The sequence below is a fragment of the Hevea brasiliensis genome, chromosome 7 (genome assembly GCF_030052815.1).
Source record: "Hevea brasiliensis isolate MT/VB/25A 57/8 chromosome 7, ASM3005281v1, whole genome shotgun sequence".
Lineage (NCBI taxonomy): Eukaryota > Viridiplantae > Streptophyta > Magnoliopsida > Malpighiales > Euphorbiaceae > Hevea > Hevea brasiliensis.
The window spans coordinates 3,505,319-3,531,744 of record NC_079499.1 but is presented as its reverse complement, the minus strand read 5'-3'; the positions used below and the strand labels follow the sequence as shown (position 1 = coordinate 3,531,744).

Here is a 26,426-nt window from a genome sequence, read left to right as displayed (position 1 = left end):
TGTCTAACCACTGCCCCTGTGTTAACACTACCTATGAGCGGTGAAGGATACACCGTATACTGTGACGCCTCCAGAGTTGGCCTAGGGTGTGTTTTGATGCGGAATGGAAAAGTAGTGGCTTATGCTTCAAGGCACCAAGAGGCATGAGCAGAACTATCCCACCCATGATTTGGAAATGGCGGCTGTAGTCTTTGCACTAAAAATCTGGAGACACTACCTATATGGTGAAGTGTGCGAGATATACACCGACCATAAGAGTTTGAAGTACATCTTCCAACAGAGGGATTTAAACTTGAGACAGAGGAGATGGATGGAGCTTCTGGAAGACTATGATTGCCCCATCCAGTACCACCCTGGGAAGGCCAATGTAGTAGCAGATGCTTTAAGCGTAAAAATCTTCCGCGCTTTGGCACATTTCACAGAGAGAAGAGATCTGATTCAGGAGGTACATGAGTTGATGGATCAAGGTTTAATCCTAGATCTTTCAGATGAAGGGGTATTGTTGGCTCACTTTTCAGTGAGGCCAGACTTGAGGGACAGAGTTAGAGTTTCCCAGCACAGAGACCAACAATTGATGAAGATTATAGAAAGAGTACAGCAAGGGGAGGGTGGTGAGTTCAGATTTGCCAATGATGGCGCCCTAGTGCAAGGTTCTAGGATATGTGTGCTCGATGTGGACAACCTCAGGAATGAAATCATGCGAGAGGCACACTACACATCGCATGATGTCCACCTGTGTTCCACCAAGATGTACCATGATGTGAAAGATAGCTATTGGTGAAATGGCATGAAGAGAGACATAGCAGACTTTGTGTCCAAGTGCTTGACTTGTCAGAAGGTGAAGTTTGAACACTAGAGACCGTCAGGGAAGCTACAAGAGCTCCCTATCCCAGAATGGAAGTGGGAAATTATCACTATGGATTTTGTGACTGGGTTGTCTCGTACCACGCGAGGATATGATTCGATATGGGTAATTGTAGACCGCTTGACCAAATCAGCTCACTTCTTACTCAGAAGACTACATACTCTGTGGCACAGTATGCCCGGCTCTACATTCGAGAAATAGTCAGATTGCATGGAGTTCCGGCTTTCATAATATCTGACAGAGGGCCCCAGTTCACTTCTCGGTTTTGGAGAAAGTTGCAGGAGGCACTTGGCACACGGTTGAACTTTAGTACGGCTTTCCACCCTCGCATGCACGGACAGTTGAAGGACAATCCAAACACTGGAAGACATGCTTCGCATGAGTGTTTTGGATTTTGGAGGTCAATGGGATGATCAGCTAGCTTTGGTGGAGTTTGCCTACAACAACAGTTATCACTCCAGCATAGGAATGGCACCCTATGAGGCACTATATGGAAGAAAGTGTAGGTCTCCTCTGTGTTGGACAGAAATGGGGGAAGCGAAGGTGCATGATGTAAACCTAGTGCAAGACACTTGAGATAGTTCCTTTAATCGTGGAACGATCAAAACAAACTTTTCGTGAGGCGTAAGAGTTATGCACCCAGACGAGGGATGTGGAGTTTGCAAAGTGGCGACTATGTATTCTGAAGGTTTCTCCAATGAAGGGAGTAATGAGATTTGGAAAGATGGGAAAGTTGGCACCTCGGTATATTGGACCTTTTGAGGTTACCGATAGAGTTGGAGCAGCTTGCTCACGGCTTGGAGCTACCACCCAACCTCTCTCACGTTCATCCCGTGTTTCACATCTCCATGCTCAGGAAATACATTCCCGATCCTTCTCATGTAATCGCAATGATGTGATAGAGCTAAAAGAGAACTTGACATTTGAGGAGCAACAGTAGCCATAGTGGACTACCAAGTGGGACAGCTGAGATCAAAACAGATCCCTATGGTTAAGGTTTTGTGGAGGAGTCAGTCAGTGGAACAGTGCACCTGGGAGTTAGAACGGGACATGCGTAGCAAGTACCCTTATCTGTTCAATGTATAATCATGTGCTTTATTCTGCCTTGTGTAAAATTCGAGGACGAATTTTCTGTAAGGGGGGAAGAATGTAACACCCCTGATTTTTTATATATTATTATTGGGCTTCGTGTAGGTATCTCAATTCGTGGAAATTCGACAGTTGTCCGGATCTGTGAATTTCCGCCGCATGCATCGCCACTGGAAAAGTCTCCGAATTGGATCGAGGTTTTGGCTACCCCACCATTGTCAGGCATCCCGAGCGCGTTCCCGAAGTCGGAATCGGCAAAGGTAAACCCGAACCTTGCTTTTTCGTAATTTTCTAGTGCTTAAATAGGATTGAAAATGCATAAAATATTCGTGGTAGCTTAAAAAATTACGATTCTTTTTGCAATAGCTTAGTAATATTTCTAAGGACCGCAAGCGTAGTTTTATAATTTTTAGAGCTTATTTGGGCAGTTTTTGCAAAAATGGTTAATTATAGGGACTAAATTGAAATTTTACATATTGTGATGGATGATTGATTTGATGGGCCCAGGAGGGGCTGTGTGATGATTGAGTTGTGGATATATGGATTGTGAGTATAGAAGTGTATTTTGAGCCCTTTTGCAGGTTGGGTAGGTCCTAGGTATAGGGAGACTCACGGATTTTCTGCACGACTTAGGACGTATTGGTCTTTTCTTTGTTTGTATTAAGTCAAATTTATTAAATGATTGTAATAAAATTGTCGTGAGCCAGATGACCTTCTTCCTCCGCCCATTACCGGTGACCATCGTCAAGTCTGTGAGTAGAATATTAATTTTAATTGTAATTTCGATATTATTATATGTTCAGCATGCCCATGCATCACTTATATGCATATATTTATGTAGTTAAACTCTAGGCACGATTTTTGATGCATTGATAAATGTTAAAGTGCCATGTATGTTGTTGTGGTAATTTGGAGCAGTGTGGGTGCGTTGGCGTGCGTGTGATGTGGTGTGGACTATGGATAGGACGGGTAGACACGGCTTGAGTTCTTCGCTGGGACCCGGTCCTTCGGGGTAGACACGGCTTGAGTTCTTATTTGGGACCCCGCTTTGGTATTTAAGTGGAAGTCCGAGCTGAGTTCTTCGCTGGCACCAGGTTGGATTTAAGAGAGCTGTATAGGGGATCAGCTCCCATATATTATGATTGATGTTACAGGGTGCGTGAGTGCTCCAAATTACCTTTGTGATGTTATGATGTGAAAATGATGTGGATGTTGCATTTCACTCTACAGGGTGCATTAGATTTAGATAGTTATAGAGATTATGGTTAAAATTGATATTTTACTCTCTGAGTCGAACGCTCACTCCTGTTCAAAAATTTTTACAGGCCACAGGAGGATATTTTATTCTGGGTTAACCTGCTTTTCTACTTCGCAGGTTGTTTATCAGTATTTGTGTAATTTTATTTACTCCTAGAATTTCCGCATGTGTTAGAAGTATTTATTGATTATGGTCTGTAATATTATTATCATGTTGGACCTGTAAACGTATAATGATATGCATGTTTGATGGATTGGATGAGGGAGCTGAGCTCCCATTTATTATTATGAGGATATGAGTATGTGGAGGGTGAGCTGAGCTCCCCAATTGAGTATTTATTGTGTTTACAGGTCGGGTGAGTCGAAAACTCCCTGTTGGAAAGTCCATTTTATGGCCGGACTCTGTCCGTTTGTTTTCTTGATACTGGGCCCAAATGGGCCTTAGAGTTGGGTTAATGAACAGTTAGGCTTACTACGGGCCTCGGGGGCTTTAGGCTGGCCCAGGTCCTAGTGCCGGTCCGGCCCATAGGTTGGGTCGTGACACACTGTGCGCGCATTTTCTCTCTCTCCTCCCTCTCTTGCCGCCGTTTCTGGTGGCTCTTGCCGTCGCCGGAGGGTCGCCGGCTGGTCACCGGAAAAAGAAAGAAGAAGAAGAAAGGGAAGGAGAGGGAGAGAAGAGAAAATGGGGGGGGGGGGGGGGGTTTCCTCCTCCCGTTTTTGAACCTTTTTTTTTTTTAATAAAATTTTGGCAGTGACAGTGGAAATCCACTATCACACTCCAAAGTCAAATCTTTTTTTTTTTTTTATGGTTGTTACATTCTTCCCCCCTTAAGAAAAATTCATCCTCGAATTTTCGAATAACAAAGAAATGAGGAAAAGAATATTATTAGAACAAGCGTAATCATTACTCCTTCAGCTATGCAGAGATTGGTAAAACATCTATTCTTCAAACTCTTCGTATATTATATATAAAATTCTACCGTTCCCTGATTCTACTGTAGTGTCCTATTTGTCATCATCTCTTTTTAGAGGGCTTTTATCTTGTAACTATTTATTGACCATTTTTCTGACATTTCAAGTATTCGCTATACCTTACTGTTCTTGACTTGATGTCTCATAACTTCAATCAACTTTGATACTTACCTCACTTTTATTACGCCCCAACATGTTTCTTGGTGACTTCAGTCATCATTCCTTTGTTTCAATAATCTCTGTTTCCTCAATGGCTTAACTTATGTTCCTTATTCCATGGTATCCTATGAGTAGCTTTCCTGTAGCACCTAATCCAGGCATCTTGTTCGAGATCTTCACTCTTCTTATGACCTCAGTGGTCAATACCTATAAATCTTCTCACTCCCATGCTACTTCAAATTTTTAATCTCTTTTGTGTCATTACTAAGGTACTTAGACCAACCTCTATCCATCTTATGTAACTAGTCAGGTAGAGTCTCCTCCAAGGGCCAAGTGTATCATTTATCAACATTGGAAAGTAAACTGGGTCTCTCCTTCTAGGTAACAAAAGTGTTTATATTCCCTGACAACTCAATCCATGCGACTTTATCAATTCTCACTCCTTCTCTGGAATGGAAATATCTAGACTTCTTCCTTTAGTTTCTTAGTATGTGGCCTACTTTTGACACATTAGCACTCAGATCGAGGCTCTACTACTCCGTTAATCTATCATCTCATAATAACTTATTTTAAACATCTCTTAGTGTGTTCCTAGCATACCTATTCCTCCTTATCCTCATCATTATAACTAGCTCTATCGAGCTTTCTTTCTATCCTTTGGATCTTATCTACTTCCTTTTCCTATTTCTGCTATTGTTGATATCTTTTCGACCTGCTGCACTTATTCATTAATCTTAATCCTATTTCACCCTTACACCTTTTTCCTTCAAGGATGTCCATCCCATCATCAACTTTAACTTTCATCTTATTTCTGAGTCTTATCTTGATTACTAGTTCTATTACTCCGGGAATTCTAACCTTACGATTTACTCCTACCAGCACATTCTTCACCTTATGTAACACTTGTAGTTAACCATAGAAATTTCTTTTTGTATCCCCTTTCCCAACTTAACTATCAGAACATTATCATTCCCCACCAGCCTCAGTAGGAAGTTGCTCATCCTGGATGGATAGGAGCCCTTGAAACTATAAGTTCCATCTGAACTAACACGGCCGTGGGGAAATGTGTGTCATGCCTTACTTCCAAACAAGATACTTCACGTGTTCATTCTCCTTAATAAAATCACATATACTGCCCATAGCTCTCTAAACTTCAACCTCAAATTACCCTTCAGCAATAATTTCATCTATTGAAACTCATCCATAAATAGTACTTCATCTAGCTCATAATTTAAAATAGTCACAAGCCTTAGTAGCTAACTCAATTTGACTCCTGTTATTACTTTGATCATCCTTTCATACTTAACACTAGGTATGCACTTACTGTCATTCTCATATCAGGAAATTGTGTATGAATTGGTGCCTACCAAACTCTCAAATAACTAGGTCTCCTTGATTCAGTCTATGTTCCTTATATAACCCTCTAGAACCAAAAGCACAAGCTAAACTTGAAAAGAAAGAAAAATATCCTCTTATATTTAATTATGCCCGATTGTCCATATAACAACGTTTAACCTATGTTTCTTGGTCTTTCTCTCCAAATTTCATCATCTCCTAGCACAATTGTGCTCTACCCATAATGCATCATCTGCATGAACCCTTTACCGTACCATTGTCCTTCCTGATATAATATTTTACAATTTATTAACTTTACTTATACTCGACCTATGATTCATATCTATCATCGTTTATATTGTGCCCTTAACTTTTGTTGATTCCTGAAAGATTTCTCTTACTAATAGATTCTTCCAACACTAATTTCACCCTTATCTATAGTCATTAATTTGATCCTTAAACTTTCTAGTGATTTATTACCACTCATATTTGTCACTTTTCGTTCTACCCCTACTGTTGTTCTGTCGTTATTGCTTCACTAAAAAGTGATTTTGTTGATCACACTAAAAATGTTTGCCTGACATTCATAACGAACCTCTAACTACCTTCTCACTATCTCAAAAGTCTAACCTAAAGCCTATGTGTCATTATCTATAATTCTTTCCACTCATCATACCTATTTGATCCCTTAAATTAACTTTTATTCAACTTACTACTTACTAACTTCTTTTTCTCTGCCTAATTAAATAGTCCACAATACCATCGCACACTTTTTAGCTTTTGCTCATTATTATTGTATTCCTCGCCTAATCTTCTTGATACTGTTAATAAGTTAAAAGAATCTTGCCCCCTTGCTATTCACTTCACTTTAGGAATAGGAAATAGATAAAGTATGATCCAATTATGTAACTTCAAGCTCTATATTTTAGCCCCTGGCACTACCTCAACTACATCATGCTATGAGTATCACATTACTAGATTCCATATCTCCATCACTATTCTCACTAATGTGGTCCCATTTTGGGTTCTCCATCCTCGTCATTTACCTTGCTAAGAATAACACTTAGCCTACCCTATATCTTAACTTTGTTCCTTTTGTTACACGCCCTTCAGGTTGTCCTTTCATTTATTTCCTTTGTCTTACCCAAAATAGAACTTAACTATTCTATCCCTGGTTCCATTCTTCTTCCTAACATGACAGCTGTACCTGCTAACAATATCTTTCAGAGTCTCTACCACGTTATCATATATCTGTGCTATTCAGATTTGGTCCTTTGACCACTCTAGCTAGTACTTCTATTGGCATTTAGATTATATTGCATCTGGCACCAATTGTCCAAGCCTTCATTCTGCACTTTCTCTATCCATTGGCCTTCTACAATTTATCTTTGCTAATTTATTTCTCTTAATACTGTTATAATTAGATTATACTATTGTTTTGAATAATATGAAGTTAGAAAAGAACTCAGCAAATTGCAGTCATACTTTTATTGTATGATCTCTATTCTTATCCTTTAGCTTACATAATACCCTTACTACCTCGAGAACTAATTCTGTAGTAATTTTATTTATTTGTTATTATTATTATTATTATTATTATTATTATTATTATTATTATTATTATTATTATTATTATTATTATTATTTATGTTTACCCAATTAGCCAAAACTTAAGATTCCGAGCACCCAAACCCGTCATCCCATTCAAAGGATTTACATTCATTGTGATCTGATTATGTATGATTTCTACAATGGAACTTGTATCCTCTGTGGGATACCCGAGCCAACTACTCTCTACCACACTCTACAGTCCCATCTGGGGCACTATTTTGTTGGTCACCATTATTAGTAATAACCTTCGATCCCTTCTGAAAATATAGGACTATACCCTAACTTGCTACAACAAAGCCCAAACCATGTCAAATTAATGACTCTCCTATCATATTTAGCTTTGTGAATCATCAATTCATAGTTTCGACCTTCTCTAGGTAGTAGAGTTGTACTTTACACCTTGCTAATATACACAAGGTATTCTATTCTCACTAAGTTCTAAGCAAAACGTCTATCGTTCTGCAAAAACCATCCAAAATTCCATACCGAAGACTAGATGGTCTCACTCTATAGGTGTCACCTTTACCTTGCAACTAGTCCGAAACCTCTGATCTGATGGCAACTCTTGATGTAACTCTAGCTCATGCTGGGGTAACTGAGTCACTGACTCTAGTTATCACCCAACTGTGACCTTTCAATATTCTAACTCTAGACTCTTAACCAGGAGTTTCCAACTCCTCTGCAAATATAGAACTCTGTTCTGGCATAACTGTACCAAAATAGAAGTCATCTCAAACACCCTCATTATGGAGCACCATGGGGATGCATGCAGCTCTACACAATAATCTCATGTCGGTACTGTAATCTGCAGCTTACAGAGCAGACATCGAGAACATTGTATAGTTACTATGATACATTCTGACAGACTAGGTCTCCTAATTTCTTATCTCTCCTGAATCTTCTATTATCACAAACTTATTCTGACTGGGTCATCTACTGATGACTGCTAGCAGTGGTATCCTCATCCTTATCTAGGGCAACTGTACTTTTAAGACTCACTTTTATGTACTCGTGCCTTACACGAAATGGGCACACCATTTAAACCCATACTGGAAAAAATATAACATTTCTTGGAGTACGTATCCTCATGATAGACCTCACATGTCTACTAACTCTATTTCACATTTCTGTGTACTCCACGAAAATCAAGACACTAATTGAGGTACTTTTATATTTCCCGAGGTATAACGCAGAATCTAGAAATAAAGAATTATAGAAAAAGACGAAACAGAATCCTATACTCCACATGTAGTATCCTAACAAGACTCCTTTTACACTCCCAAGTATATTCTTTCCCATGAATCTAGAGCCTAAGCTCTGATACCAACTTTGTCACGACCCAACCTATGGGCCGGACCGGCACTAGGACCTGGGCCGGCATAAAGCCCCCGAGGCCCGTAGTAAGCCTTACTATTCTCAAATCCATAACCAAGGCCCAAAAACTTAGGTCCAACATGTAAATACAATTAAATAAAATAAAATATTTTTATTCGGGTCGACCCAACCCGATAGCCATCAAAATTTGAAATAAGGGGAGCCTCGCTCAACCCTGTTACCTCATTTACAAACTGTTTAAATACCATACAAATCTTAATTTATAAATTTCAAAAATTTAAATTAATACAATTATTTTTTTTTAACAAGGTCCACACTATTACTAACACATGCGGAGTTCTAGATTTAAATTTAGAAAAGATAGTAAAATAATTAAATAATCGACGTTAAACCTGCGAAGAAGAAAACATGTTGCTCTGTAAAATAACTCCTCCTGTGGCCTGGAAAAATATTGAACAGGAGTGAGCGTTCGACTCAGAGAGTAAAATATCAATTTTAACCATAATCTCTATAACTATCTAAAGCTAATGCACCCTGTAGAGTGAAATGCAACATCAACAACAATTGCACATCATAACATCAAAAGGTAATTTGGAGCACTCACACACCCAGTAATATCAATCATAATATATGGGAGCTGATCCCTTATACAGCTCTCTTAAATCCAACCTCGTGCCAGCGAAGAACTCAAGCCGGACTTTCGCTTAATAAACCAAATCGGGGTCCCAGCGAAGAACTCAAGCCGTGACTACCCCCGAAGGATCGGGTCCCAGCGAAGATCTCAAGCCGTGACTACCCGTCCTATCCATAGTCCACACCACATCACATGCACGCCAACGCATGCACACTGCTCTAAATTACCACAACAACATACATAGCACTTTAACAGTTGTGAATGCACCATAAAACGTGCCTATAGTTTATCTACATAAATATATACATATAAGTGATGCATGGGCATGCTTGAACATATAATAATAGTGAAATTACAATTAAAATTAATATTTTACTCACAGTACACCGATGACTATTGTGGCTGCTGGATGTAGGAAAATAGCTGACATCGATCACCTAATAATTAAATTATAAATTTATTAGTACTAAGTCAAAATAAAACTCTAAAGAGGCAACAGACAGCCTAATTTATGTCGAAAATCCGGCAGAGTTTCCCCTATACTTGGGACCTACCCAACCTGCAAAAAGGCTCAAATAACACTTCTAAATTCTCAATTTCCACAACCACATCTCATCAATATCACATGGCCCCTCCTGGGCCCTCCAAATCAGACAATACTCAAAATCTTAAAAATTACGTTTTAGTCCCTATAATTGATATTTTTCAAAAATCCACTCAAACAAGCTCTAAAAATTCTAAAATTTTGCCCCGCGGTCCTTAATAATATTATAAGCCTATTTAGCAAAATGAATTATAATTTTCTAATCACCCATGAATATTTTATTCAAGAATTTGACTCGATTCCATAAGTTTCCAACATCTAACATATTCTTAATTCAATATAATTAAATATTCACATATTTAAACCTCCATTCTCAAGCTTCAACCAATTATATAAATTTAATTATCTTAATTTCAAATAATTTTATATGCCCATATGCTAAAAATCTAACTAAATTCCATCTATATTTTTCAAAAATATTCTATAATCACTCAAAAATTCAACAAACACCATAGAATATCTCTAAATAATTTTACTTTCATCATATATTTTTTCTTAAAATTTTTCTCCAATTTTTCCTGTTTAAGAAACACTGTATTTATGCTCCACAGACAGAGAAATAATAAAAATTGTCTTACCCGAAGTTTATCTGTGTCTCAAAAATTCCAAAAATTTATGAGGAAGCCTCTGGAAGTTGAATCACCTCCATAGCCTATCGTGAGCCATCACGAACCACCACAAGACGGTGGCCGCCGGTCGCCGGAGACATTTGCCGGATCTGATCATACCACCATGTTCCTCTCCTCTTCCTCAGTCCATATGTGGTCTCGGATCGTTGATCCAACGGTCGGATCGTCGTAGATCTGACGAAAAACCTTGAAAAATCCGAAACTTCTCTCCTCCATATCTCACTCATCTGACCTCCATTTGTTGCAAAATTGGTATCAAAAGAAAGCTCTCGGAACAAGCTTTCCAATGCCACCTGAATCGCCTCGATCAGACGTCGGATGAAGCCGGAATTGCGCCGGAAAGCTGCTGCCCACTGTGCGAGTATTTTCTCTCTCTCCTCCCTCTCTTGCCGCCATTTCTGGTGGCTCTTACCGTCGCCGGAGGGTCGCCGGCCAGGTGGGTAGCTGCTCGGGAGGTCGCCGGCCGGTCACCGGAAAAAGAAAGAAGAAGAAGAGAGGGAAGGAGAGGGAGAGAAGAGAAAATGGGGGGGGGGGGGGGTTCCTCCTCCCGTTTTTTAACCTTTTTTTCTTTTTTAATAACTGCTCGGGAAATCCACTGTCACATGCCAATGTCAATTCTTTTTTTTTTATGGTTTTTACAATAAATATCTAAATAAATTTAATTATAATTATTAAATTTTATAATATTCTAATTATAAAGTCTAATTATTTTATACTTCTTTTGGTTAATTAAGTCCCATTCCGATACATCAATCTCACTTAATTTAATTGATATTTCGGTCAAAAGTTAATTCTTCAAGTGAATTGACCAAAATGCCCTTCATCAAGTTATAGCCCATCTTTTTCAATAATACCGATTAAGTCCATAACTTAATGATCACTTTGATTTTTATTTTGCTTGTCTTAATTAATTTTTATCTCATTTTTAGTCCTCGAGCTGGTTTTGAATAATACTATTCACAGACCGGAAATAGTACTATTCAAAACTTGAAATTTTCGGGACGTTACATGGCTTGGGTTTTAAAGAAATTGAAGCCTTTAATATGGCTCTTCTCGCCAAACAATGATGGAGAATCCTTTCCAATCAATCCTTTTTGCTAGCTAGAGTTCTCAAGGAGAGATATTTTCCCCATTACAACTTCATGGGAGCCAACATTGGGAAGAACCCCTCGTGGGGTTGGAGAAGTATCCTTTGGGGTCGACGTATCTTACAACATGGTATTAGATGGTCGGTGGGCAATGGCGAGTGTATTTTCTATAAGACGGAGAGATGGATCCCCAAATCATATCCGGATAGGCCAAAAGTGAGGCATAACCATGAAGAATTCATTATCCATGTTTCTCAATTAATGCATGTAAATCGTCCAGAGTGGAAAATGGACACACTTAGAGCCAATTTTGAAAACGAAGAGGTGTCAAATATCTTAACCATTCCCCTCCAATTATTTAGACAACAGGACAAACTCATTTGGCACTACACGAAGCACGACAATTATGCAGTTAACTCAGGGTATTACATAGCCAAGGAAGTTCTTCGAAGCAATCTGGATAGATCTTTAGCAGGACTCGGTCCCTTGGTTAGCATTGAGACTAAGAAGCTATGGAAGTAAGTATGGAAATTACAAATTCCTAAGAAGATATCCATATTTTTGTGGAAACTGCTCAAAGAGTAGCTTTCTTGTAAGGTTCTGCTGAACAAACGTCTGCCACACATCCCAATTGAATGTGAAGCTTACGATACACCAGAAACTATTCGACACATATTTTTTTACTGTCCACATGTTATTGAGGTATGGCTAAACTCTCCTGAGAGGCTAAAGTCATCTGTGCTTTTGGGATCTAACATGATGGATATTTGGTTTGAGGCCATGGTTCGTCTGAATAATCATGTGATCAATCAGACTATGCTAAATTGTTTATTTTCCTGTTATGGCAAGTTTGGAAACGAAGAAATGCTTTTATCTTTAGACAACAAAACATTCAACCCCATACGGTGGTCTCTTTAGCTCTAAACAATATGTAAGATTTTCTAGCAGAACAACATAAGAGCCTGAAAGTACGCCCCAATCTAGAGACTCGTATTGTTTTCTTTTCCCCACATCTGATGGGATGGATTAAAATTAATTTTGACGCTGGTGTTTGCAAATATTAGAATTTGGGTTCGATTACTTATATAGCCAGAAATCACCTTGGCCATTTTTGTGGTTGGTTTGTCAAAAGAATTAATGCAATCACAAATCTTCTTCTTTTAGAGAGCTTGACCAGCCAAGATGCTCTTTTGTTGGCTAAGAATAAGAGTTTTGACAAGGTCACAATGAATGGAGATTTTCAAATAGTGATTAAATCCTTGTAGGGGAACGCCAGCCCTGTTGTTGCTGAAGGGATCATTAATGATGCAAGAATTTTGTGTCAAAATCTTAATCAAGTTTCTTTTTCCTTTGTTAAAAGACAAATAAATAGAGCTACCCACTGTTTAGTGACCAAGGCTTTGAGGGATCTCTGTTCCTGTTGTAACCCTCTAAGTCAATATGTTTTTGTTACTTTTTCTTTGCCCCCTTAGGGCCAGCTAATGAAATTTTCTTTAAAGAAAAACAAAGAATATCAGGGAAGGAAAATAAGGCAGGCACAAAACCTCAGGTAGAAAAAAACATTAATAAAATTACATCTCTAGTTCAGTATTGATGTGAAGTGATAATCTACATCTTATCTATTTTCCTCAATCCTCATCAACTGGGACACTAAATTTCAGTGGAGAAGAATACAGTTTTGCCTCCAGTCTCTGTGTAGCATGGTACATGTCGCCCTCTCTCTGGCAGAATATGTACAGCCTTTCCTCTGGCAGGATGGCTGAACTGGGCTCATCGACTGATGTTGGCATCCAGCCACGGAAAAAGAAATTAGTCCCTGCAAACAGAAAGCCAAACATGAAATGTTATATTTTCATTCAGGAAGAGACAACATGTATGTGTACAAGTCATAACTGGTAAAATGCAGACATAGCAACAACAGCACAAGTCTTAATCTTAAAATAGTTGACATAACGTTGGCAGACATATCATCCAGCAAAATTAATTATCTTCACTTATCCAATGGTAGAGGATTTTCAGGCCACTAACGTTTGGTAGAAGCTTCTTTCTAATGGAGATCCTGAAAACTTTATAAACTATGAAACACAAAATAGAAAGACATAATTATCAACAGGACCATTATCGAATAGGATCAAATCTAATTTCAGGCCTTTATAGAAAGAAAAAACTTACATATCAAATATCTAGTTATAAATATTGATTCCCAAGGCAAAACAAAAGTCCTAACAACAAAATTATGGAGAAGTATGCATTAGATTAATGTATGGAGTTATGAACCCACTCGAAGCAAATGTTAACAAGAAAATGAAGAAACAAAACAATCTTGTCCCAATACCATCGATCAATTCGGGATTGATGCACAATCACGCATCACAAAAGCCTTAGAATTGAGATCCAGTATTCTATTTCATGCGTCAGATCATGACTTTTTGCACCTTTAATAAAGAAATGAAAGTGATAATTTAATGATGAAAGAGTTGTTTGGTTTCCAAAATAGTAAGCACCAAAACTAAACCAGTCATTGAAACTACAAGTTCTAATTCAATGACAAGTAAACCCAAGACAACAAAAATAATGCACAGATGCACATAAGTAAATGTTCAAAATGGCATGCATATATGACAAACCGGACAATATGGCAGAATAGAATATAAAAATAACAATATTAGGATAGATAACAAACCATTGAAAGAGGGAATTAAGGGTGTATAATTATCTGGTAATCATTGTGAAAAGAATGAAATTCACAGCCTTCTTCAGAAACTTAAATGCAAATGCATATTTATGATGTTCAATTTTTACATTCTTGTGCTTCAAACTAACGTCTCTATTAAAAATAATGCACAAATGCAATAATTGGATGCAGTATTTTAAGGAAGATAAGGTGAGCATAAATCTATAATATGGTTTTAAAAATACACGTTTAAGATACTGGATGTTTATGATTACTTAATAATACTGCACTCATCTTTTAATATCAAAAGTTAAAATCAAGCAAAAGTGACAAGAAGAAAACAGCGGTTCACCTTCCTAGAAAAGAAAACAGCAGTTCACCTTCCTAGAAATGCATTTTGAGATTTTAATTTGTTATAAATCTTACGAAAAGTATGCGTTCCTATACTAACATAACATAGATGTTAATAGCTTTCATGGAGATTGACACATTCATTGAACAGGTTCAGCATATACAAACAGACAAATACACATGAATCACCAACATCACCAGAACATCTGCAAACACCAAAAACAAGCTATTTAGTATGAGCATTCTGGCAAGAAAGATTACTCACCAGTACTTAATCAAGCCATCCCAACCGCAAGTTGCAACTTTACTTTGCTCCAGTGGATGCCACTCACAACCAATGCTCACTCCCTCATGACACTTAAGAGTCCTGAAAACTTTGCAACTCTTCCAGTCCCAAAACCAGCACTTACCCTCACCATCTCCTGACATAACGAATCGTCCATCTGGTGAGAAATTGACTTGGCAAGCATAACCTGCCACAATATGCCCGGCAAACCTCTTTTTCTTATTCAATTGAAACCTTTCCCTGGTACTGTAGATAAGAATCTGGTTATCCAAACTCTGTGCTGCAAACCAGTTTGTGTTGGGATGAACAGCAATTGATGGCATAGAATGCATGTGCGGTTCACTTATATACTTAATAACAACAGGAATCCCAAATTCCCATACACGAAGTGATTTATCATCACTTGAGGTAACAAATCTTCTATTATTGTCCACAAAAGTAATGGTATTTACTGCCCCCAAATGTTGATCGTACTCCTGAGTGATCTGCCCTGTATTTATATCCCACTGCACAATTTTCTTGTCACTCATACCCGCCAACAGTATATTCTGCTTATCATCATCAGGGTTGAGCTTAACAACATAAGGGATCTTCCCCGTTGAAAAAGTCGAGATAACCTGTCCAGTCTCTGTATCCCAGTACTTAATATTCTTATCATATCCAGCAGTCAAAAACTTAGTTCCATCATTACAAAACGAAATATCCCTAACAGCCTTTGAATGACCCATGTAAGTTCTCATACACTTGCCCGAATTGAACACATCCCATATCTTCACCTTGGTATCCATCCCTGCAGAAAGAATCAAATGGCCGTATTTGGGGAAAAACCTTATTGCAGAAACTCCCTTTGTATGCCCACTCCATGTATGCACAAGTCTCTTTGGTATATAACAATGATCATTAGTCGCTTTAGCATCCTTGGGGGCCGCAATCCAGGATCTTCCTTGATAATCCCTCTCTTCCTTGCCGTGAAAAGTGCTCTTATCAGCAACAACCTCTCCTTTTTCACCTCCAGCTCCTTTCTCTTCTTTCTTCTTAGCGTACTCCTCTGCGTATTTCTTCTGCTCTTCTGTCAATTCCGTTTGCAAACCCTCCTTCTTGCCTGCCCATGGGCTCTTTTTATTCTTCATCAACCAGGCATCGGTCGCCGGATTATCAATCTCTGCCTTATCTACATCCGTATCCACATTCCCACCCTCATCCTCCTCGGTTTCCTTCTTCTTCTCAATTTTTTGCCTCTTTTGCTCATGCTGCGGTATATTATAAACCGATATGCCATTATTTTTCTGTAAAGCATCCAAATCGCCAACATAGTTGTTACCTTCGGAAGCCGAAGGGTCGGCGGCGTAACCATACTTGTAGAAGGTGTTGTATTGCTCATCGAAAACGAACGAGTCGATGGCGGCGTCTTCAACGAAGCCTAGCTTGTGGTTGCGCATGCCCTGAGCGATACCGTCCTTGGCGTAGGGATGTGCAGGACCGTAGATTGGAGCCCAGAGCTGGTCGTAGGTAGGGTTAAATGCGACGGCGTGGTGCACGGGATCAATGGGCTTAGAGAGGGTCTGGTTGGCCTGCGCCACCGTTAGGGCTAGCATCGTATCGTCGACTTTTGGGGCGGCGGATTTGGATGGAAGGAGGCGCGGAGGAGATGAATCCGGTGAGGAATTAGGGTTTTGGGCTTCATGTTCGTCGAATTCGTCGTCGTCTTTGTAACTTCGAAGAAAATCCATGCTTGGATCTCAGATTTGGGCCAGTGACGAAAGAGTGCTAGGGTTTATCAAGAAAATTATTAGGATAAATTATTATCAGCTATGTGAAATATCAAAATTAATTTGTTCCTAATTTTTAAAATATTTTTTATTTTATAAAATTAAATTTTTTTAGGCCCGTGCCAACTTTATCGACGGATTCCATTAATGAGAAATAAAAAGACCAAAATGCCCTTGTTTTCCCTCCCACCATATGCATGTAAATGGAATAAAATCACTGAGGAGACCCTATGCACCATCGCCAATTCATCCCTCGCCATTCCCTCTCCGTAGCTATCCAACACAGACGCCCACCACAACTCAACCTGCACGACACACCAGTTCCTCACCGGATGAAATACAGATGAAAAAGGCGCTTTTAAAAAATATATAATTTTAAATATTTTTAAAAAAATAATTTGAAAGAAATTATTTTTATTTTAGAGTTTTTATTAATTTTAAATTAATTTTTAATATCTTTAAATTAATATATTTAAAAATATATTATTTTAATAGTAATTTTATGCCTCCTCTCAACAGTAACCTAGGCCCATACCTTATACATAGATCCAAGTTTTGTACCGGTCACCTGGGACTGTAAAGGAACTGAGAAGAGATCATGTTTGGTTTGTCAAAAATTTTTTGAACTCGAACCGAACTCAACTTTAACTCATATCGAGTTTGACCTACTCATAAATTTAAATTTGACTCATTTAAATAATAAATTTTAAATAAATTGAGCTGAACTAACTTTTTATTAAATCGATTCTCTAATTATTTAACAATTTATGAATAATTCAACTCATTTTTAAATTTAAAGGTATAAAATTTGAATTATATAATTTTAATTAGTTTTTATATAAAAAAAATATAATTTTGATAAAAAAATTAAATTTAAATTATAAATAAATTATATTTTTTTGTAAAATATAAATAATTATATTTAATTATATAAATAATTATATTTAATAAGTGATGCAGAAATTATTTATTATATATTGATTTTATTATATTTAACATAAATGTGCATAAGATTTTGAAATTGGAAACTCGATGCAGAAGTTAAAGCGCAACTTTTTATAAGCGATGCAGAACTCTCCCTTATCCACCATTTTAGCAAGCAGACCACCACAAAATGAACACCAAATTCTGCCCGGTTTCCCACAACTTGTCGGGTGTTTCACCGGCGTGCACTGATCAAAATCCAAAGGAACCATCGGAGACATTGAAGGATTATGGTGGATGTCCATGGATTGTTTAAATTACCAGTCTAAAACTTGTTTTGTGATTTTTTTGAGGCCCATATTTAACTTTTCAAAGGTTTGCTTATACTTGAGGCCCATATTTAACTTTTTTGAGGCCCATATTTAACTTTTCAAAGTTTTGCTTATAACTTGGCATCAAATTTGTACCTATAAATGCAATTTTTCTTTAGAAGCCCCATGCTTTGACACAGAAGATTCAGTTGAAAGAGTACTTCACAAGGTCTTGCATGAAAATCCAGGTTGCATGAAAATCAAGGTTATGGTGAACATTGATGGGAATTCAGGATATGGAAATGAAACCTGGAGGTCTTATCCTTTACAAGTACCTGGTGGTTATGGTAGTTTTGGAACACTATGGGCTTTGAAATAGAACTCATGCACGTGCAAATTGTATTCACTACAATAAAAGCAACATCATTCCCAAACAAATGGAACACACAAAAGATAATCATCCATGGTAAGAAGTACTTTTCAAGGGTTCTTCATTTTGATCCTCAGCTTTCGGGCTATTTGTGCTGCCTTGGGATGAACTGGCCACTTACTGCTATCACACTGTTCTACCTCCACCCAGTTTGTAACTTTTAGTATAAGAGACTGAGGAACTTTCTTGGCATCCCCATCTGCTGTGCCTTGAGATTTCTTCATACCACTTTCCAAAGCTTTTTCCAGGAACTCCATAAACCAATTTCCAGCTTCAGTCTCAATCTGCTTTCCCAATCTAATTGTATTGCTTAAACTGCAAAATGCTGGTATCTTGTTTTCATCGTTCTCGCTGATAGACTCAAGGGGCAGTTTTCCAAGCGGAGGAGTGGATGGACCTTTTCCCTCTGAAGAGGCCTTTTGGTTGGCATTTGATCGTAGGAGTTTTCCCAAATTTGCCTTCTGTTCACTTCTTTCAGGAAAGGCAGCAAATGATTTGTGTAGAGCTGCTCTTCTTTTGGATGAATTTAATTCTGAGTTCTTGGATTGGTCCATAGAGTTGTGTACAATTTCGTGTAAGATTGGGAACTCCTCCTGAGGCTTTCTATCGTTTTGTTCAACTTTGGGGTTTTGAGCAATTTCAGCAGCTGCTTGAATGGACACCATATCGGTAACTGCTTGTACAATTTGTTGATGGAATTCCAGAAACTTATCAAAACAGGCCGCTGGAGCGTCTGGTCTAGCAGATTTGCTCAAGTTCGAAAACATCCTACAATAGCAGAACTCAATTTCAAATTTCACGCCAAGGCAAGCAATTGAACGAAAAAGAAAAATGCAAATGGATAAGAGAAGTTTAATACTTAAGAGATCGAACTAAAGTTTCTGTAGCTGAAGCATCTCTAAGGGCCTGGAGGGCTATCTTCTGGGCTGTTTCTCGCTGCTGCACAGCTTCCTGTTAGGCACAAAAATTAGCAAACAGAGCCAAAGAAGTTTAATATTTAATTAATAGGAGTGCTGGGAATCTTGAGTTCACCTTGCCAAGTATGCTTAATTTTCCTGGCAAATTGATAGGTAGACTGGCACTATTGTCAGAAGCAGATTTACTGGACTGAGACTGTGGCTCCGGGGCAGGCTTTGAGTTGGAGGAGTTTTGTGATCCTCCGCCCATTTTGAGAGAAGCCACCACCCTTCCATTCCTCAAACTTGGTGGTGGAGTTGAACTTTTATTTTCCTATAAAAGGACAGTATTTTATTTTGAAGGAAGATTAAACACAATTGAAAACTTCAATTACTTGCCAAAAACTAATTAGTGAATAAAGCAGAGCAAAACAGAACATTCAGTTTTAGAAAAAACAGAATAGGTCATGACTTGATATGCATAATTGAGGAAAAATGTACCTACAGATGAGTTCAAGGGACTACTTGGGATTCTAGACTCTCTTTCACAGACGCTCTTGCTTCTTCGAAACTTCGATGCAGAAGTTACAGCGCAGCTTTTTCTAAGTAATGCAGGACTCTCACCTTTTGCATCCACCATTTTAGCAAGCAGACCACCACCAAACGAACATCTAATTCCCGCACTTGCACTTCCATCTTTGCCCATTCTTCCTCTTATCAACGGAGAAGCTGGTTTCCCACAGCTTGCCCGCTGTTTCATCGGCGTACACTGATCAAAATCCAAAGGAATTGGCTTTAAAACCATGGGAGATAAAACCCCGTTTTCCCCATTTTGCCCTGTTCCCCAAGAACCTCTCCTGTGACCTGAAGCCTTTGATTTGGGATTTTGTTCGCCTTTCTCCCCTTTTTCCCTAAGACCCATTAATGGTTCTGGTGTGCCCACTAGCGGGTGTCTCCCGGGAAGCGGCTTAGCCCCTTTGACAACTGGAACCGGAGATCCCGGCTCCAATCTATCGACATAAATGAATTGGCCTAGCTGCATTTTGTTGCTGAGAACAAAGTCATCTTGCTCAGAGGGAAGACTGACATAGATTGAGTGCGAAGAATCAGAGATTTTAATGTAGAATCCGTGTTTGGGCAAGAGATTTTTTTCGTCAAGATCAGCTGGGACTATATCAGTCACCTGCAGAAGTGAGCTCCGGTGCTCACTGGTGGGTTTTGTCCCTGTATTCATCCCATTGAGAAGCTTCAGTAGAATTCCAGGTGCCAATGCCGCCATGTCCGTTGTGGGGGGTTTAAAGAAATTGCCAAAATCAAGAATCAAATTCAGGTGATAAGAAAGAATTCAAGAAACGCACACAGAATATGACCCGTTAAATGGAAGATCGTAAAGAAAGATCAAGAATCCTGGAAAGAGAGGTATTTTCAGTTGAGGGTTGTGGGGGATTTCATGCCTGGTAAGGAAGGAAGACGTGAAAAAAGGAAGACTGGTAGGGCACTGGCTACTGAGAGGGCATTGGCAACGGTAAGTAGGAGAGGCCAAAAAGGCCTAGATTTTTCAAAAATTTTGAGAATTTTGGAACGTTGATGCAACGGTCATGCGGTGGTGCGTCAATTCGTAACAAATTTGAATTGTAAATAAGAAAATGAATACGCCGTCGTTTCTTTCTCGTACGTTCTTTTGCCTGTGAGTGATCAGATAATGGGAAAGACTGAAAACGACGTCGCACATCCTGGGCATCCTACCGCTTGTGTTAACCTCTCATTATGGATTATGGGGTATTTTAGGAGAGATAATATTTAATTATATTAAACATGCACTGAAATCTGATTTATTAATGGCTTCACACTTCAATTCTTATCATAAAATTTTTAATTCGTAATATTTTAAATAACACCATAATTTAAATTGTATTTTATAAAATTTTTAAATTTTATTATTTTTCATTATAACAATAATTTACACTGTAATAAATATAATGTATAAGTAGCTTATATATTAGATAAAAAGGAGAGAATTCTCACATTATTAAAATATAAAAAAAAAAATAAAAATAAAGTGAAATATATAAAATTGTATATATTTAAATAAACATACATATTAATCTATGATGATGCTTGGTATATATGCGTGTAAAATAAAATAATTATTTTATTTTAATTTTATAATTAAATTACTAACAGATATATTTATTAACAAGTAAATGTGTTTGTTAATAAACAGATATATCTATTACACACAAACAGTTATATCTGTTAGAAAAAGCGTTATAATAGATATATTTATTAATAAATAAATATGTCTATTATAAAAAAAATAGGTACAACTATTAGGCGAGTTATTATAATAAATATGTGTGTTAATAAATAAACATGTTTATTATACATAAATAATCACATCTATTAGAAGAGATGTTGATTTAAAACAAACAATCGTGTATGTAGAAAGTAAATAGATGTGTTTGTCTATAAAATATGTCACGACTTTTCATTATCTATAAATATGGATGAGTTGTTCAAATCATATATACTACTTCTATTTTTTCTTTTTCTTCTCTTATAATTTCTCTAAATTATATTTGTACAAAAAGTTTTTAAGGGAAATTTTTAGAAATTATTATCTATATATTTAAGATTTTGTTATATCTTATAAAATATATTACCATAACACTGTAATAATCTAGTAGAGTTAATTAATGCGATAAAGATAATGTTTCATCACGTCTCAAAACCTATTCAACACTCACTATCTCAACACATATAATCCTATCTTTATTTATACAAATATAAAATATATTCTCTGTGACATTAAATGAATATCATATTACAATATAAATTTAGTAATTAATTAATTATTGTTTGCTTTTTTACTTCTAGACATTAATTATTATTATATCTCTAAATTATTGAATGCTATATAAATATACACGTGTACAATGAATTTTAGATCAAAATTATAACACATATATAAATTAAATCGCCCCAAAATTTATTAATAATAGATTTTTTTTTTATGTATAAGTAGAATCACTTTTAAAATAATATTAAAAGTTTATTTTATATTAATTATAAAAATATTAAAAAATTAATTTATTTACAAATTTAATTTGTTACATAGCTCTTCTTGTTAAATATTATTAGGGATGGATTATTTGTCACTAAAAGCTATTAGTAATAAATGATAATTAAAGATTAAATTTTATTAATTTTTAAAAATTAATATATTTTAAATAAAATAAAAATAAAAAATTTATTAACTCTAAATTCTTATTGCATTAAAACTAATGTAACATACTATGGTTTAATGTAGACCAAATATGGTCTACGGTTTTTTTTTAATAGTAAATAATTAAATTCTTAATTATTCATTAATCTGCCAAATTATATTACAACTTCATAATTATTCTTTAATCTGTGATGTTGATAATATTCAACTTGAAAGTTGTATGCCCCACATACCTATAGGACTACTAAATTAAACAAGCAATCTTTGTAGGGATAGTTGTAGGGCTTCCTCAAGATAAGTTCATCAATCCTACATCATTATAGAACCCACGTGTCAAGAGTTATGCTCACATTTAACGCTATTTATAGTTAACCCAATCATCAACATAATTTAAAAATTGAACTAAATTAATGTCTAATTTTTATTTTTTTTTAACTTGAAATAAAGAATATATATGGATGGTTAATTTTGGTATAATTTCACATTTTAGGGTTGATTTTGTCAAACTTCAAAATTGGAGATTTGGAGAACATAGATGATGTTACTGATGTGGCAATTAAAATAGTAAAAATAATATTATTTTATATATTATTAATAAATTATAATAATTTCGTGAATCATAAATATAAAATTTATACATTACTCGAATGCATCTAATATAAGTTGGAATTTAAATGAGAATAAATTTAATTATCATTAGATTAAATATTTATATCAAAATATGTGCAGAATTAATTAAAGTATATATATGAAGTGTACAAATTTATATACAAAAATTTAATCTAACGATAAATAAAATCATCCTCACATGAGTTCAAGCTCTCCATAGATACACCCCATATCACTCTAATACAAATTAAATTCTCAGGAGTTTACTTGAGCCATATTTATTATTGAGAGAAACCTTTTAGATCAATAAATTAATTTATGGACAGTGCTAAATGTCACAAATGTTGTAACACAAATGACATAAATGCTCATAAAATGACATAATTTTTCTTATCAAAATTTTGAATAGAAGAGATGCGAGGTGATAGAGTGAAATTTGAATTTTCATTCTTTCTCTTCTATCTAACAACTACTTGAATAAATATGATGAGAGTTCTCATGCTTTCTTTTAGCTACCCACTATAATTAATATTACGTGAGTTCCAAGAGTTATTAAAAATTTATTTTTTACATTGGAATATATATATACACACACACACACACACACAAGAGTTATTAAAAAAATCAACACATATATTGATTTATACATTTCTATATATCTCTCTCCATGTCTTTATCTTTCTCTCTCCCTCTATTTATCTTTATGTATATGATAATTTTAGTATCGATAGTCTATAACTCTTTTTATTTATATCATTCTCTAAATATCTTTGACTAGCTCCTTCTATACTTAAATTAAAAACAATGATTTAATGATAATAATGGTGGTAATATTGTACACGTGGTGATTATAGTGGTGGTGGTGATTTGACTATTGGTCGTTGCATAAGTGATTATTCCAATAGTAGTGAAGTGGTGTTAATACTATAAAATTAAATGTATATAAGTAAATAATTTATATATATCTTACAATTTTAAATCTAAACATTTGTTATATTATAATTTTAAGGAAAAATGTTAATTAGGATTAAAAATACTTTCGATAAAAAATACTTATAAAGAATCATAAAGGAAAAAAATGAAAAGAATTATAAAGAAAAAAAGAAGATCAAAGGGAGGATTTGAACCCTAAACTCTCTATCTTATGCTTGGGAGCATGTGCCAATCAAATTATTAGATCTCATCCAATTATTTTTTACATTGAAATATATATATACATACACATACACACACACAAGAGTTATTAAAAAATCAACACATATATTGATTTATACATTTCTATATATCTCTCTCCACATCTTTATCTCTCTCTCCCTCTATTTATCTTTATATATATGATAATCTTAATATCGATAGTCTATAACTCTTTTTATTTATATCATTCTCTAAATATTTTTTACTAGCTCCCTCTATACTTAAATTAAAAACAATGATTTAATGATGATAATGGTGGTAATATTGTACACGTGGTGATTATAGCGGTGGTGCTGATTTAACTATTGGTCGTTATATAGGTGATTATTCTAATAGTAGTGAAGTGGTGTTAATACTATAAAACTAAGTGTATATAAGTAAATGATTTATATATATCTTACAATTTTAAATCTAAACATTTGTTATATTATAATTTTAAGGAAAATATTAATTAGGGTTTAAAAATACTTCCAATTATCACAATTTAATATTATATTTTTTAATGAAAAGAATTATAAAGAAGAAAAGAAGGGCAATTGGAGGATTCAAACCCTGAACCTTCTACCTTATGCTTGGGAGCATGTGCCAATCGGGGTAGTAGCCCTCATCTAATAATTTTTTACATTGAAATATATATACACACACACACACACACAAGAGTTATTAAAAAATCAACACATATATTGATTTATATATTTTTATATATCTCTCTCCATATCTTTATCTCTTTCTCCCTCTATTTATCTTTATATATATGATAATCTTAATATCGATAGTGCATAACTCTTTTTATTTATATCATTCTCTAAATATCTTTGAATAGCTACCTCTATACTTAAATTAAAAATAATGATTTAATGATGATAATGGTGGTAATATTATACATGTGATGATTATAGCGGTGGTACTGATTTAACTATTGATCGTTGTATAGGTGATTATTCTAATAGTAGTGAAGCGGTGTTAATACTATAATACTAAGTGTATATAAGTAAATGTTTTATATATATCTTATAATTTTAAATCTAAACATTTATTATATTATAATTTTAAGGAAAAGTGTTAATTAGGGTTTAAAAATGCTTCTAATCATCACAATTTAATATTATATTTTTAATGAAAAGAATTATAAAGAATCATAAAGAAAAAAAGAAGGGCAAAGGGAGGATTCAAACCCTGAACCCTCTACCTTATGCTTGAGAGTATGTGCAATTGGGCTATTAGCTCTCATCCACTTTTTAAATCAATAAAAATATATATATACATATATAAAGAATGTATTGTGTTAGGTGCGCTTATAAATGGAAAAAAATAACATATGACATAAGGAAGACTCGAACCCTGAACCATGATAGGATGCATGTTTCTAAGCCAGTCAGGCTACTTGCCCTCATCCAACATTTTATTGCATGAAAATATATAACAAATGTTTAGATTATTATTCTTTTAGTATTTGCATTTGAGATTATTTTATTTTGATATATTGTTTTTATTGTAATATTAACTAAACTTCTTTCATTTAATACAAAATGGCAGCTGGCTTTATTAATTATTCTTTTGGAACTATTACAAGTAATATTTATGAGTTAGTAGGTAAATTATTTTACTTTAATAAGCAATAATGACATCAAATTTGGTTCACCATTTTTCCTCCCAGTATTCACTCCATTCATATGAAGGGTGAGTTAGACAATTTACATCAATTTGTGACATCAATTTACATGGACAGTGCTAAATGTCACAAATGCTATGACACAAATGACATAAATGCTCATAAAAGACATAATTATCTTTATCAAAATTTTAAATGGAAGAGATGTAAGGAGATAGAGTGATTCCTCTTAACCCTTTTTATTCACACATAAAAATTTAATAAAAAGTCTTTCTTTAAATTATCCTAATTAATAATTAATTAATCAACATCGTTCACCTTGCTTATTTTGCCTTTTCCTTTTATTGATGAGAGGAGCTAGTACAGTCCATTCTCCTGCTTTTCCTTACCCCTTAAATGTAGGCAATTCCAATTTTTAATTAATATTCTATGTAATTTCTTTATTTCCAGAAAAAAAAAGTACATTAAAGAATTAAGTTTTGAATCCAATATCAAATATTAGGATCAAAAGTCCTAAGAATTTAATGGTCAATTAAGGCTTATGAAAATCGCTATTTTTTTAGCAT

At 35.5% G+C, this 26,426-nt stretch overlaps 2 protein-coding genes and 1 long non-coding RNA gene across 4 annotated transcripts; all 3 read right to left on the bottom strand.

Moving 5' to 3' along the window:
- Positions 1 to 9,030: 9,030 nt before the first annotated feature.
- LOC131181640 (uncharacterized) lies at positions 9,031 to 10,513 on the bottom strand. Its single transcript, XR_009150142.1, has 3 exons — positions 10,440 to 10,513; positions 9,638 to 9,694; positions 9,031 to 9,063 (listed from the first exon to the last, which is right to left on the bottom strand). It is a non-coding gene; the product is annotated as an uncharacterized LOC131181640 (long non-coding RNA).
- A 2,587-nt stretch (positions 10,514 to 13,100) lies between these two features.
- On the bottom strand, positions 13,101 to 16,721 carry LOC110639390 (uncharacterized). 2 transcript variants are annotated; one of them, XM_021790303.2, is made up of 2 exons: positions 14,869 to 16,721; positions 13,101 to 13,394 (listed from the first exon to the last, which is right to left on the bottom strand). In XM_021790303.2, the coding sequence occupies exons 1-2, from the start codon at positions 16,617 to 16,619 to the stop codon at positions 13,388 to 13,390; spliced, it is 1,758 nt and encodes a 585-aa protein (XP_021645995.2). In that variant the 5' UTR covers positions 16,620 to 16,721; the 3' UTR covers positions 13,101 to 13,387. The 2 variants fall into 2 exon arrangements, with proteins under 2 accessions (XP_021645995.2, XP_021645996.2); XM_021790304.2 differs by lacking the exon at positions 13,101 to 13,394 and having other exon boundaries at positions 14,865 to 16,715.
- A 1,523-nt stretch (positions 16,722 to 18,244) lies between these two features.
- Positions 18,245 to 20,766, bottom strand: LOC110639376 (uncharacterized). The gene is made up of 4 exons (XM_058149741.1): positions 19,725 to 20,766; positions 19,356 to 19,553; positions 19,183 to 19,274; positions 18,245 to 19,091 (listed from the first exon to the last, which is right to left on the bottom strand). The coding sequence occupies exons 1-4, from the start codon at positions 20,496 to 20,498 to the stop codon at positions 18,374 to 18,376; spliced, it is 1,782 nt and encodes a 593-aa protein (XP_058005724.1). The 5' UTR covers positions 20,499 to 20,766; the 3' UTR covers positions 18,245 to 18,373.
- Positions 20,767 to 26,426: the final 5,660 nt, after the last annotated feature.

Coding starts and splice junctions, on each gene's coding strand:
- LOC110639390 (XM_021790303.2), bottom strand. CDS start 16,619: ATGGATTTTCTTCGAAGTTACAAAGACGACGACGAATTCGACGAACAT.
- LOC110639376 (XM_058149741.1), bottom strand. CDS start 20,498: ATGGCGGCATTGGCACCTGGAATTCTACTGAAGCTTCTCAATGGGATG. Junction 19,554..19,724: donor GTAGTCCCTTGAACTCATCT/GTAGGTACATTT, acceptor GTCCTTTTATAG/GAAAATAAAAGTTCAACTCC. Junction 19,275..19,355: donor AATTAAGCATACTTGGCAAG/GTGAACTCAAGA, acceptor TGTGCCTAACAG/GAAGCTGTGCAGCAGCGAGA.